General features: G+C 37.2%; 1 protein-coding gene across 1 annotated transcript; it reads left to right on the top strand.

Annotated features, from left to right (window-relative positions):
* The first annotated feature begins 12774 nt into the window (after window positions 1-12774).
* On the top strand, window positions 12775-20330 carry LOC107658681 (E3 ubiquitin-protein ligase TRIM23-like). Its single transcript, XM_016447332.1, has 11 exons — window positions 12775-12908; window positions 13721-13883; window positions 13995-14116; window positions 15856-16134; window positions 17315-17497; window positions 17581-17796; window positions 17883-18017; window positions 18760-18889; window positions 18978-19088; window positions 19184-19308; window positions 19612-20330. The coding sequence occupies exons 1-11, from the start codon at window positions 12810-12812 to the stop codon at window positions 19789-19791; spliced, it is 1743 nt and encodes a 580-aa protein (XP_016302818.1). The 5' UTR covers window positions 12775-12809; the 3' UTR covers window positions 19792-20330.
* Window positions 20331-20538: the final 208 nt, after the last annotated feature.

The following is a 20538-nucleotide window of genomic DNA, read 5'->3' as shown; positions in this document are numbered from 1 at the left end:
ACTCGTGTAATGGCGGCCACACTAGAGCACGCTCACAAAATGGCAACGACAGCGGAGTCTGATCGCAAAATGGCGGACACAACAGCGCTCCGTTATGTCACAGCTGCCAATCCTGAATCAAGTCAAGTCACAGTTGATCTTCATGAGTCTAGTCAAGTCACGGTTGATCTTCATGAGTCAAGTCAAGTCACAGCTGATCTTCATGAGTCAAGTAAAGGCACAGTTTGTCTTCCTGAGTCAAGTCAAGTCACAGCTGATCTTCATGAGTCAAGTCATGTCACAGTTGATCTACATGAGTGAAGTCAAGTCACAGCTGCTCTTTCTGAGTCAAATCAAGTCACAGTTGATCTTCATGAATCAGGTCACGTCTCAGCTGAACTTCCAGAGTCTCGTCACATTTCAGCTGAACTTCCAGAGTCTCGTCACGTTTCAGCTGAACTTCCAGAGCCTCGTCACGCCTCAGCTGAACTTCTAGAGTCTCGTCATGTCTCAGCTGATCATCCAGAGTCACGTCACATCACAGCTGATCTTCCAGAGTCACATCACAGCTGATCATCCAGAGCCACGTCACATCACAGCTTATCATCCAGGAACTCTCTGCCTGTCCTGTTCCGGCCAAGGAGGCCGCCTATGAACTCTAGGGATGGGAAGATTCCCCGATTTGCTCGGTGCATAGGCATAAAAAGTTAACGATGCGATGCATCGGTTTAAAAAGTGTGTATCGGCTACAAGTCAGCATTTGTATCGCGATAAGTGACCAATAATCTGTGATCTATGTATTTGTTTGTCAAGCGCGTTCTCTCATCACTGCTGCTGCACGGAGACCCGAGAAAAAACTGGGATTAAAGTCCAAAACCTGACTTGAAATAACCAAACTAAATTGATTAACAAATCAGTCGGGGCTAAAGCGGTTCCATAAACGACAAATTAAGTTCACACAATCTTTTGTTGCAGTTCACATAATGCTTGACAAACTTATCTGAGATTACATTAAACATAATGATTCAGACTTGGTTTATTTGTCATTCAAAAGTTTTCTTACATTTGGGTACATCATTTAACTAGTTGGAGTGCACACATTCTAGTTTATGTTGTACTGGACACCTTTGTTAAGCAGCCCGTAATGTAGATCATGGATCAAATCGATCCTCCATAGCAAACAGCGAATATATTCGTGCTGTTTAATGCATTTGAGACGTTGTGTTTTCCTCAGTGCGTAACTGACATGTCACAGGTATATTTTTCATCTGTAAATGGTAGAAAGTTATGCAAATATATCAATTTTGCTGTCAGGAGTGGGCGAGGCTTACGAGAGTGAACGAGCGCAGCTGCGCGCATGCGTGCTAAACAGCGCAATCGAATAGGAGCGCAATAATTCTGAGTAAAATATACATTTGGCTAAAATTTTGGTTGTTGGACATTAAATGTGCCTTTTGTAGAATTTTAAACCTACATAGGTGTATTCTTATTAATTTAGTTATTTTAATGCTTTAAAGAGCAATTTTAGATTGTAATGTTCTGCTATCTGTTCTGCAAAGATACAGCTGTCAACCAGAGAGAGCCTTTCTGCTTGGCTAGAAACTGTAAAAAAAAAAGTCAAATAATAGTGTTCCTATTGGTCAGTGTTAGAGGAACTCAGCTTAGTCTGATAGTTAACCTGCTTTAGACCAGGTTAGTTTCCCAGCATACGTTGCCACAGTGACTGAAGTTTATCTATGTTAAATTTGCTTTATGGAACCAAATCATTTGAAAATGAGTCAGACTAACTGAAATAAGCCTGGCTTATTTGGTAAACTTGTTTTATGAAACAGGCCTTGAGGCATTAAAAGTGATCATATTTTTTCCATTGCATAGTATTGTCTCGAATCGCATTGTGTTGTATCGAATCGAATCGAAATCGGATCGCACTGCATCGTAATAGGGGTGAATCGTATCGCATCGCATCGCATCGGTAGCTGCTTCAAATGTATCTTTAATGTATCGTATCGTTGGCTATGCATCGAGATGTGTATCGTATCGGCCTCAGTCATGAGATGCACATCCCTCATGAACTCTCTTCCTGTCCTGTTGTGGCTACAGAGGCCGCTTATAAACTTTTTTCCTGCCCTGAACCAGCCGAGGAGGCTATCTCTGAACTCTCGACTTGTTCTAAACCTGTCATGAAGGCCAATTATAGACTTTTGTCCTGTTCCGATCCAGCCGAGGAGGCTGCCTATGAACTCTCAGCCCTGTCTGTCACAGCCAAAGATGCTGTCTGTGAATTTCCTGACTGTTCTGTTGCGGCTGCAAGAGCCATTCTAGAACTCTCAAACCAACCTGTTGCGACCGAGGCCTTAAATGTACTTTTTCCCTGCCCAGTTAACCCTGTCATAGCCACAGGGGCCGTTAACGAACCTTCTGTCTGCCCTGCTAGCCCTGTCACGAGCCCAGAGGCCACTAATAAATTTTCTAAATATTGCTAATGATCCTGATTTTGAACTTTCTGTCAGTCCTGTTTCAGTCTGTAAGTCTAATGTTGAGCCATTTGTCTATCCACTTTCAAGTAATGTGTTTGAAGTTTCTGTCAGTCCCATTGCAATCAATGAACCTGTTATCTGCCCCCCAAGTTCAGTCACGACCCCAGAAACCTTAACTAAGCTCCCTTAAGGCTCAAGTAACCTTGTCACAACTCAGAGATCTGCCTTTGACCTCTTAACTCTGTCTGTCATGAGCCCAGAAACTACAAAAACACTCCATGTCTGTCCCATTACTCCTGTAATTTCCCAAGAGACCACTAATGAACTGTCTGTCTATCCTGTTTCAGTCAAGAATTCTAGTTTTGAGCCATATGTCTGTCCTGTTTTGACCAATGAGACTGATTTTGAATGGTCTGCCTGTCCAGTCTCAGTCAGTGAGTCTGTTTGTGAACTGTCTGCCTGTCCAGTTTCAGTCCATGAGCCTGTTTATGAACTGTTTCCCTGTGTAGTTTCAGTCAATGAACCAGATTTTGAACTGTCTACCCATTCAGTGGTCACCAGGGAGACTATAGATTAACTTCTTGTGTTCCCTGCCTCGGTCCTTGAGACCGTGAATGCACTGTCTGTTTCCTGTTTTTCAAGTTTACCCAGGTCCCAGTTCCTGCTCCAGCCTGGTGGTCTTCTAACCCGCTCTGGTGGGCTTCTGTCTCGTCTGCTCCGCCCTGGTGGGCTTCTGTCCAGTCTGCTCCGTCGTGGTGGTCTTCTGCTCTGTTTGCTCCGGCCTGGTGGTCTTCTGTTCCTCCGTGGTGGTCTTCTGCTCCGGCCTGGTGGTCTCCTCTCCTGCTCCGCCGTGGGGATCTTTGGACCCGTCTGCTCAGCTGTGGTGGTCCTCAGCTCCACCTGCTCTGCCGGCTCCACCCTGGTTCTTTGCTCTGCCCTGGCTTCCTGCTTCGCCGGTTCGGCCTTGGTGCTCTGCTCTGCCAACTCTGCCTCAGTCCCCGGTCTCTCCACTTCCACATGGACCTGGCCCTCAAGCCCTCCCCCTGTTCCGCCTCCGCTCCACCACCCTCCTGGATTTTATTGTTTTATGAGCGTCTAGAAGCCGCTCCTTGGTGTGGGTGGGGGGCTATGTCACGAATCCGGTCTGTGGACTTCCGTCCGATTGCCACCAGAGGTCGCCCTTCAATTACATTGACTATTTCACTACACAGACTGTTTCATATTACCTTGGACTACATTTACAATCTGCCATTTCACTAATCACATGCTTACCTGTAACCAATCACACACTCACCTGGAACCAATCACACACACTACATAGCACTCACTTAGTACACTACACAGACTGTTACACATCACCCTGGACTACATTTCCCATGCTCCATTGCACTAATCACAAGCTCACCTGAAACCAATCACACACAGCTGCTACCAATAACACACACTATATAAATCAGTCTCACACCACCATTCAACGCCAAGTATTGTTTAGCGCATCTCTCTCATAGCGATAGCTATTTTACGGAGCCATTCCAAGTTTCTTAATCTAGTATAACCTTGTTCTTAGTCGGTTTACCCGTGTCTTTATCCTTGCCTGTTATCTCGTTTTGTCTGATCTCTGCCTGCCCTGAAGTTTATAGCCTGTTTTGGAATTACCCTTTGCCTTGCTGTTTCGGACTGTGTTTGCACCTTGCCTGGACTCTAGCTCGTCTTGTGGATTCCCCGTTTGCCTTGCCCTCAGGATTACGTTCGCCAGAGATCGACCACACCCATTTACTGGACTACTCTTGTGTCTTGCCCTCAATATACCTGTTTGCCATTGTTTGACCCATGCCTGTTATGACCATGTCTCTGTCTAATAAAAGCCTGCAGATGGATCCGCACGTCTCACGTCTCGTTCGCCCCGTTACAGTAACATTACATAGAAAATAAGAAATATATAAATTTTGATTTTGTGACTTTAAAATGTAATTAATAAATGCACAGAAATTCATTTTTAGATCCACTGCACACCAACAACATTTTCTGAGCTTCATACAATTAGTTTGCAAAGAAATGTGTGATTGTTAGGAAGCAGCACACATTATTCAAATTTTCATTCAACACACTGAATGAAACAGCCAGACTTTATTGTTGACATGTAAGTGAACGGGTATAACACCTGACTGAGAGACACACATAATCATATTATAGATAAAAGAAGGCAAAGGTGATAAGTTAACACAGGTAAACATAAACCATGGCAGGAGAAAGAGTCTGTATACTGTCGGAAGATGATGACTGAAGGAATAAATAAGGTACAGTCCATGATTGAATTTCTATTGGTTTCAGGTGGAGGTAATTAAAAGTCTGGGAAGAGAGAAAGCCTGGGGCAAGTTCAAGCTCAAACTGGTGTGCACCATTTTGCTACGGTTTCCGGTTTGAACGACATGTTTCCTGGAAACGGTGTGCAACGGGGTTTGAGATGCGTTTTCTCTTGTTTGGTGGGTGTGTCAAACATGTCAGCCCAATCAGCAGCAACATATATATAAACCACGCGGTATTAAAGAGACAGCTTGCACAATGTAATTAACATCAAAATAAATTCACAAGAGCAAGTATATTGTTTGCACATGTTTATTTACATTAAAGGCAAAATAACTGAAATAATAAGGGCACAAGTATAGATCTGGAACTTCTTTAAGTCTGTCTAAATATCATTTAGTAATTGCAATGTCTTCTGGTCCATATCCTTTCCTTCGGAAGGTGTGCTAAATACTGATTAATGTAACATAAAAATACTATACATATTTATATATTTTGCTATTGTATTATGGAGTGACACTTTCATAAACTTTTCTATAAATTAATTCTATAAATTCTATAAATAAACCTCTGATTATATAATGGTAAATATTACAATATCATAGCACAACAACAGTGATCAGCAATAATGATAAGCCTAATACTCACAATAAAAATAATGTCATATAGATCATAACACAGTCTTGGAGGTAAGAAGTGGATTATCCTTCACCTGAAATGTTTGTCTTTTCATCCTGAAATGCGAGGCAAATGTTGGATCACAATAATTAGGAACCACAGTTTCCACAAATCCCTTCATTTGATTGGGATGTTCTCTTTTATTGTGGACGGCAAGGGCAATGACTGTACCATCGAGCGTATTTTGCAGTATTAAACACGTATTTATACCGATTTCATCAGGCTCCGAAAATACTTAAAAAAGAACACAAATAATGGCCTTCTCAGCTGCCATAGTTGCAACTCTTGCGTCATCAGAACAGGGTGTTCAGCGCACCACCGTTTCCATTTAAAAAACGTTTTGCACCGTTTTTGTCGGTGCTGAACGCAGCCCTGGTGTAGGGGAGCGCGTGGCACAAACTAACATGGGTTAGTTGTAACACACATGGTTTACATATTTCCACACATGCTAGCATAAACAAATTTATGGTATTTACTACTTGTCATATCAACACTAAATAAAGAAAAAAGTGTGCCAAAATTCAAGATATCGCTGAATATTTATTTTACCATATAGCAAAAGTTAGTTTCTGACTGAAGTTAATTTTTCATCTCAGTTTTTAGTGTTCATTTAAAATGAGACAAATCTGCTATTGTTTTAAAGTTAACAAAAGTAATAAGAAAAGAAAGAAAAAAAAACATCTAGGTATCTAAATTACACATTTAACAATAAGTGGCCCACCTGCATTCACCTCATTGTCAAAATAAAACACTGCACACTCTTCACTGTATGTATTAAATATAAATGACTATTTTTAGTGACAATTCATCAACTGTTACAAGAGCATTTCACCGAATGCAGGATTTTTCTACATCTAATATACTGTAAGTGAATAGGGCTCAACTTCAAAATCATAAATCAAAATATATATATATTTATAAGAGAATGCACCGCAGAGAACAGATAATATGTGGTAGAAGAGAGAGAATATATATATAATATCGGTATATGTAGTGACCGGTCTGCTTCATGCCTAACAACACCCCTTAGCTGTTCCAAATTAACTGTACACCACAGCTTCTTGAGGCTTGACAGAGTGTGTGACAGCTTTCATTCTACAGGTCAAGTATACATTTATGAAAAAAATCTGATGAGGAAAGTGATGTTTGTTGTAGTACCCTTTCAACGGTTAAGGGGATTTTACACGACAGTGCTGGCCAGTGCATTGATCTCTGTTGCATCAGCTTCAGCATCACGTAAAGTGGTGACCAAAATTCAGATAACTTGCTTTGTTCCTAAATTCATCAGTGATTTGGTTGAATGAATCACTAAAGACAGTAACTTGCAGCCACCTACTGATGGAACAATTTACCCTAAAAAAAGATGGTTCTTTAAAGGTTCTTCACATGTAGTAAACAGTTCTATTTAGAACCATAGCATCCTGAAGAACCCTTTTATGCTGAAATGGTTCTTTGTGTTAGAGTTTAGGGTTCTTTGTTCCCGCCTTTTTGTTTTTCAAATCTGTAACTGTCAAAGCTCCTCATTACTGATTTTCTGGAGCTCAGACTGACTGTCAACACACTCTCAAGAGGTAAATGATTTCATTCTTTAATTTAAATACAAATTTAACTTTAAAATTGTAACTGGTTTCCAAACAAGCATGTTCATTTCTCTTTTTAGTTTTTTGGTCATATGTAAGTGTGAGCAGCACTGTTAAGCTGAGGATACTTCTCTCCTCGTCTCCAGTAAGTAAGTAACACAGACATTGAATTTATAATCCATATTGTTAGATTTTTTTTTTAATTTAATTTAACACCAGAACTCTCTATTCTACTTCTATTCTATCTACTTGTTTGCATATTAGTTATTATACAAAAATAATAATAATTTGACCCTCTAACACTAGCTCTATCTATTCTATTTCTTTTCTATCTACCTTTTATTCTGTTTATTTATTATGAAAAAATAAATAAATAAAACCTTGCTATGTGTACCACGTTAGACTAACCGGGACTTATCACAACACTTATATATTGTTGCTCTTTTATCGTTTTGATTGCTTCTATTACCTTCATTTGTAAGTTGTTTGGATAAATGCGTTTGCTAAATGATTAAATGTTAATGTAATGTAATGTAATTTATGCATAAACATACCCAGTCACAAAAGAATATTAAATCTATCCCATGACTTTATATCACTTTTTTCTTTTAACATTGTGAAGGGCTCACATTCTGTCCCTTTTTGCTTTTGGCCTTCATAGACATTATTGTTTTTACATAAATAAATGGACAGCTCTAAACTCAATTGTGTATTTCAGTGTTGTATTTCAGTAATGTATTTAGCTAATAAGTGTTGTTAAGAGCACTGACATTTTTGCTACAGTTTCCAATCAATAAAAAAGTACCTAATTCACACAACATGCTATTGCTGTTGTTGTTGTTGTTGTTGTTTTTATGTAAATCCCTAATAGAGGCTCATTTCTGATTTTCTGGAGCACGGCCATCCAGCTACGCTGACTGGCAACACACTCTCAACGGGTAAATGATTTCTTTCTTAAAATGTCTATAATTTTTAACTTTCAAACTGTAACTGGTTTCCTACCAATCATGTCTTTTTCTCTTTTTAGTTTAAGAGAACATGTAAGTGCGACCAGCTCTGTTCAGTTAAGGATACTTCTTTCCCCATCTCCACTAGGTAAGTAACAAAGATATTCAAATCTATGGTCCATATTGTTATATGCATTTTTTATTACTTGGGTTTATGCATAAACATAACATTCTGAAGTGCTCACATACTACTTTTGGCCATCATAAACAATTGTTTTTACATGAACAAATGGAAGGACACACATTGTAACTCTAAACTCATTTGTGCATTTCAGATGCTGTCACATCCTGCAACCTCGTCATCTGCAGAGAGAAACTGCCACTCAATCACACCAAAATACACATAATGATGGACTTAACGGATCATAGAGGATTGTGAAAATACTGTATTTCACTGTAACTTGGTCTTCATTAAACTATTTTCTGTTTCTATTTTTGTTTTACTTCTTTAAGTATTTATTTATGGTCAGTGTCAATTGTTATTTATTAATGTATTTTGCTAATAACGGTTGTTAGATTACTGTCATTTTTGCTACAATTTCACATGTCATGAAATAAAATAAAAGTACCTATAACTGACACAACATGCTGTTGTTGTTGTTGTTTATGAAAACCCTAATAGACACTATAAGATATTATAAGACAGATAAAGGGGTAAAAAAACTATAGTAATAAATAGTATACAAATAATATGAATAATACTAATATTACTGATATAAATATACTAACATGCTAATTAATTAAAATAAAAAATCATTAAAAGGTTATTTATAACACCATTAATGTTCTATATAGAACTTTCAAAGCACGTTCTTTATGGAACCCTATAAAAAGGATTCTATTTAGAACTAAAAAGGGTTCTGCTATTGTTACAAGCTGAAGAACCCTTTTTTGGTACTGTTTAGAACCATTTTTCTTAAGAGTGTACTCTGAAGTCGAAGGACAGAGAACATGAAGAATCAGGTAGGGGTTATGGAAATGTTCTAGGCATAAATATTTATTTTTATACCCATTTTGGCTGTTTCAGATAAAATAACTATATGGAGAAAACTATAATTATATATATAAGTGACCAACATATTAAAGCCTGTTTATGAAAACTAGATAAAGGCATTTTATAGATATCATAGCAACAAAAAATAAACCTCCAACTGAACTGGAGGCATGATTTGGAATAAAAAAAAATTTCCCCATAAAAATGATTTTATCCATTTAACTTTGAAGGAATTATTAAGAGTGGAAAAGTCCACTAACTCAAATCCCCCCATAGCGATCAGATGTCATAACAGTTTTTAGAATTCCAAATGAAGTATACTTGTCCTCTGTTCTTCAAATTTTCACAGAAACATCCAGTGTTGGATAGAATGAATTGATAACCCATCTGCAACCTACTGACAGATCATGCTGTAACCAGGAATTTAATTTGCATCGAATTGAAAGAATAAGAGGTTCAAAGTTAAGCTTTGATCTCTTTTTCTTTGCACATATTTATACCTAGGTGTTTGACTTCGGACTTTATTGGGATGTGACACATTTTAACATCGGTTTAATCTTTTACAGATAAAAGTTCACATTTGTGGAATTAAGAACTAAACCAGAAGAAGAAGAAAAAAAAATTATTATATCTTCTAAGGCAGTGGTTCTCAAACCTGTGGAGTGCCCCCAGCCCTGCACATTTTGTATGTCTCCCTCATCTGTCACACCTGAAACGCACACTTTTGCTCTGCAGAGACCTCAGTCTCGCAAGACCTGAATTGGGTGTGTCAGATATAGAGAGACATACAAAACGTGCAGTGCTGGGGGTACTTCATGGAGAGGTTTGAGAACCCCTCTAAAGCTAAAGAGACATGATCTTTATTTTTCAGAAAAGTTGTGTCATTAGCCAACTGGCTCATTGATATTGATCGATTTGCAACAGAGATACCTTTTAAATGACTGTTTTGAATGTAATCAATAATTACATAGGGAGCGGAAAAGGATATGGTGAAACGGGGTAGCCTTAACTGATGCATCTATCTATAGGTCATTCCACGAAATCCATGCCTATTCCACTTGGAAAAATTGAAAAATAAAACAATATATAAACAATAACAATATATAAACAATAACAAGTTTAACTAAAGAGACATGATCTTTATTTTTCAGAAAAGTTGTGTCATTAGCCAACTGGCTCATTGATATTGATCGATTTGCAACAGAGATACCTTTTAAATGACTGTTTTGAATGTAATCAATAATTACATAGGGAGCGGAAAAGGATATGGTGAAACGGGGTAGCCTTAACTGATGCATCTATCTATGGGTCATTCCACGAAATCCATGCCTATTCCACTTGGAAAAATTGAAAAATAAAACAAGTTTAATCAATATTTTTTAAATATCCATGAAATGAAGACACCTTAAAATGACAAGAAAGTGTATTGTGCCATCTCAGGCTATGTCATTTATTATTTTATGACTATTTTTCTACCTCATGTTTTGGTGTTTTTGTCAACCCTGTTACCGACACAAGCGTTATACTATAGTTTAATTAGAACTCATATATGCCACTGAATTATATAGGCATTAGCTCAATAATATACAGAGGGTGACATTTACAATGCTTGAATTTTACACAGACAATCTTTAAAAACAGGGTCAAACCTAATCAATGTCATCCCTGTTACCCACATGTCAAAACCTGTTACTCTAAAAAGTAACAGGTTGACAGTAACAGGTTTGACGAGTTCAAACCAATTTGCTTAATGCTAGCTAATAGTCAAGTTCACAAAAGCACGTTGTACACTTTGAAAGGATTTTACTTGTAGATATTCAAAAATAGAACATTATAGAATTGAGAGAGAAACATGCTTGTGTTATCCTGCTGAAAAAGAAAAATCATAGGGAGGGACAGGCCAAAAACCTTACCCTTACCAGCATAAATGCTGTTTAAATTATTTAAAACAATATTTAATAGACATTTTTATGTAATATTGATGAAAGCATACATAGTATTGTTATGTTTTAAAATTTCACATTTATTTTTTGTTACATTAAATCTATGTTCGATTATTTCTTAGGGATGCAAAAGGCAGGGAATGACCCCTATTTTAAACCTATGGATAGTACTATGTTGTAATATGTGATTGAAGAATTGGCATTATTATACAAAGTTTGAATTGCATTAATAAAATTGGGACCAAAACCAAAAATATTGAAAGATTTGAAAATTAAAAGAAACTCAATGGAATCAAAAGCTGTATAAAAATAAAAAAGCATGAAACTGTCATCACTTTTAACACGTTTACATGGAATACAAGAACTCATAGATGTATTTGCTGAGCACCTGCACACAGACAGCTGACGGACTGATCCACTGTCATTATAGGGGTAACTATGAGAACGATTGGTATAAGTTCATTCAGTCATACAATGCATATCCGTGATACCACTTTACAATAGGAAATTTTAATAAAGAAACGTGTCCTTATGATATTTTTCATTTGCTATTTGACAGCTTGAGCGTGTCCAACAGAAGTGTGTGAAGTTCACACCGATGTGTCATCAGATGGTTCAGTCCGATTAAATGTCCATTAAAATGTTTGAATTTTACACAGACATTCTTAAAAAACAGAGTGACACCTAATCTATGTCATCCCTGTTACCCACATGTCAAAACCTGTTACTCTAAAAAGTAACAGGTTGACAGTAACAGGTTTGACGAGTTCAAACCAATTTGCTTAATGCTAGCTAATAGTCAAGTTCACAAAAGCACGTTGTACACTTTGAAAGGATTTTACTTGTAGATATTCAAAAATAGAACATTATAGAATTGAGAGAGAAACATGCTTGTGTTATAAGTGTTGGAATCCTGTTTGAGAGATGATGTAACCTCCTAGAAGTGATGTCACTTGAATGTACATTATTTCACAAGGGTTTTTTGATGAGGGTAACAGGGTTGACATGAAATCAGGGGACACCAATACAATTATTTATATTTTATAGAATAAATACATACTTATGCCAGAAACATTGCTTAACAATGAGACTATATTTAGAACTATATGCAAATGTGATTTTTATATAATTTTGCCTTCATTTTGCAAATTAAAAGAAAAATCATAGGGAGGGACAGGCCAAAAACCTTACCCTTACCAGCATAAATGCTGTTTAAATTATTTAAAACAATATTTAATAGACATTTTTATGTAATATTGATGAAAGCATACATAGTATTGTTATGTTTTAAAATTTCACATTTATTTTTTGTTACATTAAATCTATGTTCGATTATTTCTTAGGGATGCAAAAGGCAGGGAATGACCCCTATTTTAAACCTATGGATAGTACTATGTTGTAATATGTGATTGAAGAATTGGCATTATTATACAAAGTTTGAATTGCATTAATAAAATTGGGACCAAAACCAAAAATATTGAAAGATTTGAAAATTAAAAGAAACTCAATGGAATCAAAAGCTGTATAAAAATAAAAAAGCATGAAACTGTCATCACTTTTAACACGTTTACATGGAATACAAGAACTCATAGATGTATTTGCTGAGCACCTGCACACAGACAGCTGACGGACTGATCCACTGTCATTATAGGGGTAACTATGAGAACGATTGGTATAAGTTCATTCAGTCATACAATGCATATCCGTGATACCACTTTACAATAGGAAATTTTAATAAAGAAACGTGTCCTTATGATATTTTTCATTTGCTATTTGACAGCTTGAGCGTGTCCAACAGAAGTGTGTGAAGTTCACACCGATGTGTCATCAGATGGTTCAGTCCGAGGATGGCCGCTGCTGCTGTCGGTGTAAATAAACAGGCGAGCGCAGCGTCGATGGAGCCGTGTGTGAGACACGGCCGCGCTACAGCCGCTAATGCGGTGAAGGTATGGCGCATATCACATAAATAATCACTACACTAGAGGTTTAGCTCATACAAATCATGTGGTGGATGTTATTTTTGTCCTGCCGGAGTTCAATGAGCTGCTGCAGGGCGTTAGCACGCTAATGATAGCAACGTTCAAAACTGTCACTGCGTTCTTTATGTGAAACACTGTTACACACACATTTATAAACTCACCATGACACTTTAAACATCCATTTGTTATGAAATGTTGTGTTGTATCGATAAATGTACAGCTTTGACAGCAATGGCACTGAGTTAGCTGGTTAGCTAAACGATCAACTGGTCAGAGGACGTTACTAGAAGGGAGGCTGTGTCTCAAATCCTAAGGTGCCAATTTAGGCTCAAATTAGACTTATTTGAGAAATTGTAAAGCTGTTGTTATGAAATTATGGATAAATAAGTGGTGCTCAAGGCGTATTCATGTATAACAGACATGTATGTCGCTGCAAAATAACATTGGGCTGGATATGATTGTAATTTACTAAAGTATATATCACTCTTCATGCCAAACGATAGTGGGATGTTTAATTAGTGCTAATTTGTAAATATGAATTTAAATCTTAGTTATTTAAAATATCTATTCAATATTTTTTAAAATATTAATATTTTGTTTAATTCCAAAAAGCATTTAGACACCCAAGGCATATGTAAATATATGTAAATATTTAATTAGACAACAAATATCAAACCATGTGAGTAATTTTAAAGAAAGACAACAGCACAAGCACACACGTTTCAAACAAAACATTTTATAACAAGCTTTTATTTGTATATGTCTGTGCTATTCTCAAGGTGTTGGAGTGCGGTGTTTGCGAGGATGTGTTTTCACTGCAAGGCGACAAGGTGCCGCGGCTGCTGCTGTGTGGACACACGGTGTGTCACGACTGCTTGACCCGTCTGCCTCTTCACGGCAGGGCAGTTCGCTGCCCCTTTGACAGACAGGCCACGGAGCTGGGTGAGTTTAACATTGCCTTTTTATTCTTTATTGTAACAGTATAATCCTAAAATTAGGATTTACGTACATAGTGGAAAGAAATGTCTCACTCCATCTGATTTTACTCTCCAGGGGACTCGGGTGTGTGGGGTCTGAAGAAGAACTTTGCTCTGCTAGAACTGCTTGAACGGCTGCAGAATGGGGCCAGCAATCAGTCAGGCATGTTGGAGGATGCGCTTCGAGAGATGGGCGAGGTTAGAGATTAGGGCTGCACAATGTGCTGCTGAATATGTCACTAATGTTAACAAAACAACAAAACAGCTATAACAATGATTCATCTAAATTTAATTCATACAGTGAACACTATGCAGTGTTTTATTTTACACTTAATTATTACATTACTGTACCTGAATACTACTGTTTATTTTATCTATGCTTGTAAATTGTGTATTTCTTTTTTGTCTTTTTCTTTCTTTTTTTTTTTACTGACTGTTCATTTGCCTTTAATCATGTTTGAACTAGGGCTGAACGATTAATTGCATTTGTGATAATATCGCGATATGAGAAAACGTGATTTTTCAATCGCAGAGGCTGTGATTACACTCGGTCACGTGACACACGAGAGTAAAGAGGTGTGTTCGACTTGAAGATCAGATCGGTGTATGACAAAGTACGGCGAGAGAAAGCATAAGGAGACGTCCGCGCTCTCTTATACCTCTCGCAGTACTTTGATGACACACACCCATCGGTCTAAGCAGCGCTGCTTCAAGTCGAGCGCGGGCCATCAGCAGAAAAAGAAAAGAAATAAAACAGTAAACAGCCAAAGGACGTAACTTAGAATGGGAGATGGATTGGTTTGTGAAAGCGAAGAGAAAAGCCATAGATGAATTCGCACAGACCCAGGCAGGTGCTGATCATTTAAAAGCTAAATGCAGAAAATATGACGAGGCATATCTTGCTCTCGGCTTCACTCACCATGTCTAAGTTATACCGGACACTACAGTTGTCGCGTCGCAACAGCTCTACGCTTGCATATTAAATCGCAATCGCAATATTAATAAAAAAAATCGCAATTAGATTATTTTCCAAAATCGTTCAGCCCTAGTTTGAACTTTCTCAGACTATCATTTTTGCTGTGGTATATGAAGAAGTACTTAAAGTGTGTGGAAAGCAAAGTTACAATGATATAAAATAAGTGGCATTAATTTTTGTTTTGTTTGTATGTTCACATTGATGTTAAATGACATTTTCTGATTTGTGACATTACTTTTTATGTAATGTTAAAACACTGCTGGTCACTTTCAGAAGTTGTAGTGATTCTTTCTTTTCCAAGAAAGAATGTGAAACAAATTGGTTATATAATTTTCATTTTTAAATAATTTAAAATATCATTTAAATTGATTTTACACACTTTAAGCAATATCGTATCACATATCGAGTATCGCATTTTTTAACAAGGTATCGCATCTCGCATTTTTCTTCAATATCGCACAGCCCTAGTTCCATGTGATTATTCTGACTTGTTCAGTGTCACTGCATCACACTTTAAGCAATATCATATCGAATATCGCATTTTTTAACAAGGTATCGCATATCGCATTTTTCTTCAATATCGCATAGCCCTATTAGAGATGTACATTTTCTATTCTAAAATGGGTGTTTCTAAATTAATAATAATAACAATTATGATGATAATAGTAATAACCTGAATAATAATAATATATTATAAATAGGCATACCGCAAAAAGATTATACCAATTTTTACTCTTGTAATATTTTATTACTATATTTAATTATACAGTACATTTATTTACTTTTTTAAACCGTTATCTTATTGCTGTGGCTCCTTTTATAAGCTATATATAAACTATGTATATATTTTTATATAGCACACACTTTTGTGGGTTCTATTATGGCACCAATAAACTAGGGTGTGTATGGTTGTATCATATTGTGTCATGGGTAAGGATTTTTTTTGTCATGTCTCCGTTAGTGCGTAATCCGCTGTGATGAGGATGAGACTCATACTGCTTCTATGTACTGCACGGTTTGTGCCACACACCTGTGTGCCGAGTGCTCCCAGCTCACCCACTCCACCCGAACACTGACCAAACACCGGCGTGTGCCGCTGGCAGACAAGCCCCATGAGAAGATGCTCTGTCCACAGCACCAGGTGCACGCCATTGAGTTTGTCTGCCTGGAAGACGGATGCCAGCCGGGGCCGCTCATGTGCTGCGTGTGCAAGGAGTACGGGAAGCATCAAGGACATAAGGTGCAGAACTTTAATGCAGCATAATTCAAAAACACTTGTTAGGCTTAGAATATTGAGTTGGATTTTTTGATTCAGTTTGTTTCTTATTCACAAAGTTTTGATTCAGTTTCAATCCTGTATTGAGTCCTGTAGCAGATTTTCTGATTTCATTAACATTTTTAGGAATGTAACAATGCAGTTGCTTTTTTTAGATGCATTGCTTAAAGTTGCTGATGCAACTGCATTGTATTTAAGAAATATCTTGAAATATGACTTAAATAATCATTTACAGTTGTGTTATTTCTGGTGAAAAAACACTGAAGCAAGATTATTATTGGTAAATAAAACAAACTAAAATCATTAAAAAAATAAACATGAATTAAAATATTTTAGAAGAACAAATTTGGCTACTTTCCAAGGCAATATTTCCTGTTTTCGTTTAGTTTAACCTGAAGTACTAAAATAACCAAAGTTAAAACTGAAATAAAGAATGATAAAGCTGTATAGACTTATAAAAATAAAAAAAAATCACACACAACAAAATGACTTCATGACTTAACTAAACTAAATATAAAATGTGGAAAATGAATTTAAACAGTGTTATATTAGTATCATTGAAATACTATTGTAGTTTTAATATTTTATACGTTTTTATTTTTATATTTTCTGTTTTTATTTTATTTTTAGTTTGTTTTGTTGTGTTCTGTGCTTTTGTCATTTTTAGTTTTTTATGTCTGTAGTTTTTATTAATTTTTATTTCAGTTTATACTGTTTTACTTCAGTTATACTAAATTAAAATGAGAACTGCAACTAGCTGAAATCGAATTTTAAAATATTTTATTTCCGTTAACATTTATTTTATTTTGAGTAACGAAAATGTTTTTTAATGGTTTTAATTTTAGTTTCAGTTTAACTATAACCCTGATTCAAAGTATTAACAAGACATATAATGGTCTATCAATTATACAAAAATAAAACTCTTAATTTATGTCTGTATTTATTTTACTTAATTTGCTGTTCATTGTATTGAATTTAATTCAGTTGTTCTCAGTGAATCTAGAATCAAATCAGTTCACTGTCAGTCAAACAATTCTTACCCATCCTGAGATCATTCACACATTTCTGTCTTATTGCAAACGGGATATTTTGTACTGAGCCCGATTCACATTTTCAATCTTTTTTCATGAAAACATTTCACCAGCATGCTGTTCTAGAGGCTGAAGCCACCCAGATCCGAGCATCTATCCTGGATATGGCACACTGCATCCGTACGTTCACAGAGGAAGTGTCGGAGTACTCCAGGAAACTAGTGGGCATCGTGCAGCAGATTGAAGGAGGAGAGCAGATCGTGGAGGACAGCATGGGCATGGCTCACACTGAACATGTATGAGTGTGTTTTGGGTGTTCATATTGCATTTGCAATCTAAATAAGAGTTTCCACTGAACTCTTCCTTGGTTTCCACTCAGGTATCAGGAACAGCCGAAAGCGCCCGATCTTGTGTGCGTGCCTATTTTGCGGATCTACACGAGACGTTGTGCCGTCAGGAGGAGATGGCTCTGAGCGTGGTGGACGCACACGTCCGAGAGAGGCTGATCTGGCTTCGACAGCAGCAGGAGGACATGACCATACTGCTGTCACAGGTGTCCACTGCCTGTCTGCACTGTGAGAAAACACTTCAGCAGGTACAGACTCAAACACCTGACAGGATCAGTGGGATCATAAGCAGTTCAGGCATTTGAGTTGCTTTGTTGTTGTGTTTTTCCGCTAGGATGATTGCAGGGTGGTTTTGGCAAAACAGGAGATCAACCGGTTACTAGAGACACTGCAGAAACAGCAGCAGCAGTTTACAGAGCTGGCCGACCACATTCAACTGGATGCAGGCATCCCTGTTACTTTCACCAAGGTAATTTGACCTTTTTGTGTCATAGCAAGGTTAGTTTGGCTTGTAAAATGTTATGTGGTGCAGTAATTCATGATTTACAAAAAAAAAAATCAATTTGTATTTTAAACATTTTTTGATATATTGAACTAAGGTGACAATACATCCTGATGGGCATTTTTAAATTGCCTAAAATGCCTGTTTTTTGGTTTGTTTTCCTATTATTTTCATACTTGCTGAAGCAGGGTGTCCGCGGGTCCTTATAAAAGTCTTAAAATGTCTTAAATAACGTTTTCCTAATATAAGAAAATATTGCTTCAGAATAAATTGTTTACTCCACCAAAAATCTCAGTGATGCAGTTATTTTGCGGGGATATTTTGTATGGAATATTGTCTGCTGACATTAAAAGTTCACTGTATATCATAGTTATAAATACCATTTATTACAGCATTGATATTTTGTTTTCTTTTTAATTTATACACATTAAATATTACATATATGTATGTAATAAAATGTGTATTTCCATTACAGGTTCAGGTCTTAAATTTCATATAAGGTGGTATTAAAAAGGTCTTAAAAAGTCTTAAATTTTACTTGTTCATGTCTGCAGAAACCCTGTGAAGGTAATAACTGAAAAGTAGTTTGATGAATGCATACCAATAGAAAAACAAAGCCATTTTAGGCAATTTAGGAATCCCAGTCTGGGGAAAAAAAAGAGGACGTATGGTCATCCTAATTAAACTGATGAGTCCATCTTTTCCCCAGGACAACCGTGTGCACATTGGTCCAAAAATGGAGATCCGGGTTGTGACTTTGGGTTTAGATGGAGCTGGCAAAACTACTATTCTCTTCAAACTGAAGCAAGATGAGTTTATGCAGCCTATACCAACCATAGGTATCTACATGAGACTGCAATACATGATTTATACAAATCTCAACATGCCTCGTTGTTTAGATAATCAGAGGTTTTCTTTCTGTTTTAGGTTTTAATGTAGAAACCGTTGAGTACAAAAACCTGAAATTCACCATTTGGGATGTTGGTGGCAAACACAAACTCCGTCCACTATGGAAACACTACTATCTGAACACACAAGGTAACAGTTCACTTTACTGTGGTGTTGAAACTCACAGTCACATTTCTTGCATAATGAGTGTGTATGACTGAAATTGGTCTTCTGTTGTCTCCCAGCGGTGGTGTTTGTGATTGACAGCTGTCACAGAGACCGGCTGATGGAGTCTCACAGTGAACTGGCCAAACTGCTGACCGAGAAAGAGCTCAGAGATGCTCTGCTGCTCATCTTCGCCAACAAACAGGTGAGAGATTTGACAAATGTTTAGTTTAATTAGAAATTCTGAGTGGAGGGACATTCACACAAACACATCTCATTATTGTGCCTTATATGCACATGTATAGAAAAAGATTTTAATAATCAATTGCCGATGACATAGATTGGTAAAATGTGAAGAAAAAAAAATCATCAGAATATCAACTTGCCTAATAAATATGCACGTGGTGTATATTATGTATTTGTCAGATTATTGCAGTTTGCCAATATGTGTGTTCTTTGTGAATCAAATCCTTGACCTTGAACTCATAAACAAGATTTGTCTCTGTAGGACTTTCCCAGTGCGGTGTCTGTGGAGGAGATGACGGAGCTCCTGAGCTTACACAAACTGTGCTGCGGCCGCAGCTGGCACATCCAGGGATGTGACGCCCGCAGCGGCATGGGTCTACACGAGGGGTTAGACTGGCTCTCACGCCAGCTGGTGGCCGCAGGAGTTCTGGATGTGGCCTGAGGGACGCTTAACCACACTTAATAGACTTACGACTTAAAACTCAAGCCGGTCCATGCCATTTGCACAGTCACCCTGCTCATGTTTACCCACAGTACCACGTCATACCATCATATATTAGTAGACTTGCTGCTGTGTGCGCTCGTGGCTCAAATGGTGTACATAAGTGGAGCTTAAATAAAAGTGATTTAAGCTAGGACTCCAGGTTAAATACATGGCAACATGCTGCCAGTTACCATCAAACATCATTTCAACTCGGCTGTGACAGTTGCTTTGGTTGCCCTGTAGACTTCCATTGTACATGCTTTACTGTACAATGATTTTTGTTGGTTTTTACATAGTCCCTGCTTGGGTCCCTATTACAGAGAGTGGTAATCAAAAACATTTGCAGATGCTGTTCATTAATGTGCATTTAACCTGGACTATTCCTTTAAAAACAAGTTGATGGACATTACGAACTAAACTTTCTGTCAAAAGTCAAATGTGCTGAAAATGTACTCACTCTCAGGCCATCCAAGATGTAGATGAGTTTGTTTATTCATGGAAGCAGACTTACAGAAATGTAGCATTACTTCACTTGTCCAAACAGCTGATAAAAACTTCACAATAATCCACACCACTCCAGTCCATCAATTAACATCTTGTGAAACAAAAAGCTGCGTTTGTAATCAAAATCCACTTACATATTTGTTTAGAGCTGTTATGGCTTGTAAACGGTTTTTGATCTGTGTGTATTTCTCTCCTGATTCA

Source organism: Sinocyclocheilus anshuiensis, unplaced genomic scaffold (assembly GCF_001515605.1).
Source record: "Sinocyclocheilus anshuiensis isolate Anshui unplaced genomic scaffold, SAMN03320099.WGS_v1.1 scaffold567, whole genome shotgun sequence".
Taxonomy (NCBI): Eukaryota; Metazoa; Chordata; class Actinopteri; order Cypriniformes; family Cyprinidae; genus Sinocyclocheilus; species Sinocyclocheilus anshuiensis.
The sequence above is the reverse complement of the archived record's forward strand: the minus strand, read 5'-3'. Positions and strand labels throughout refer to the sequence as shown.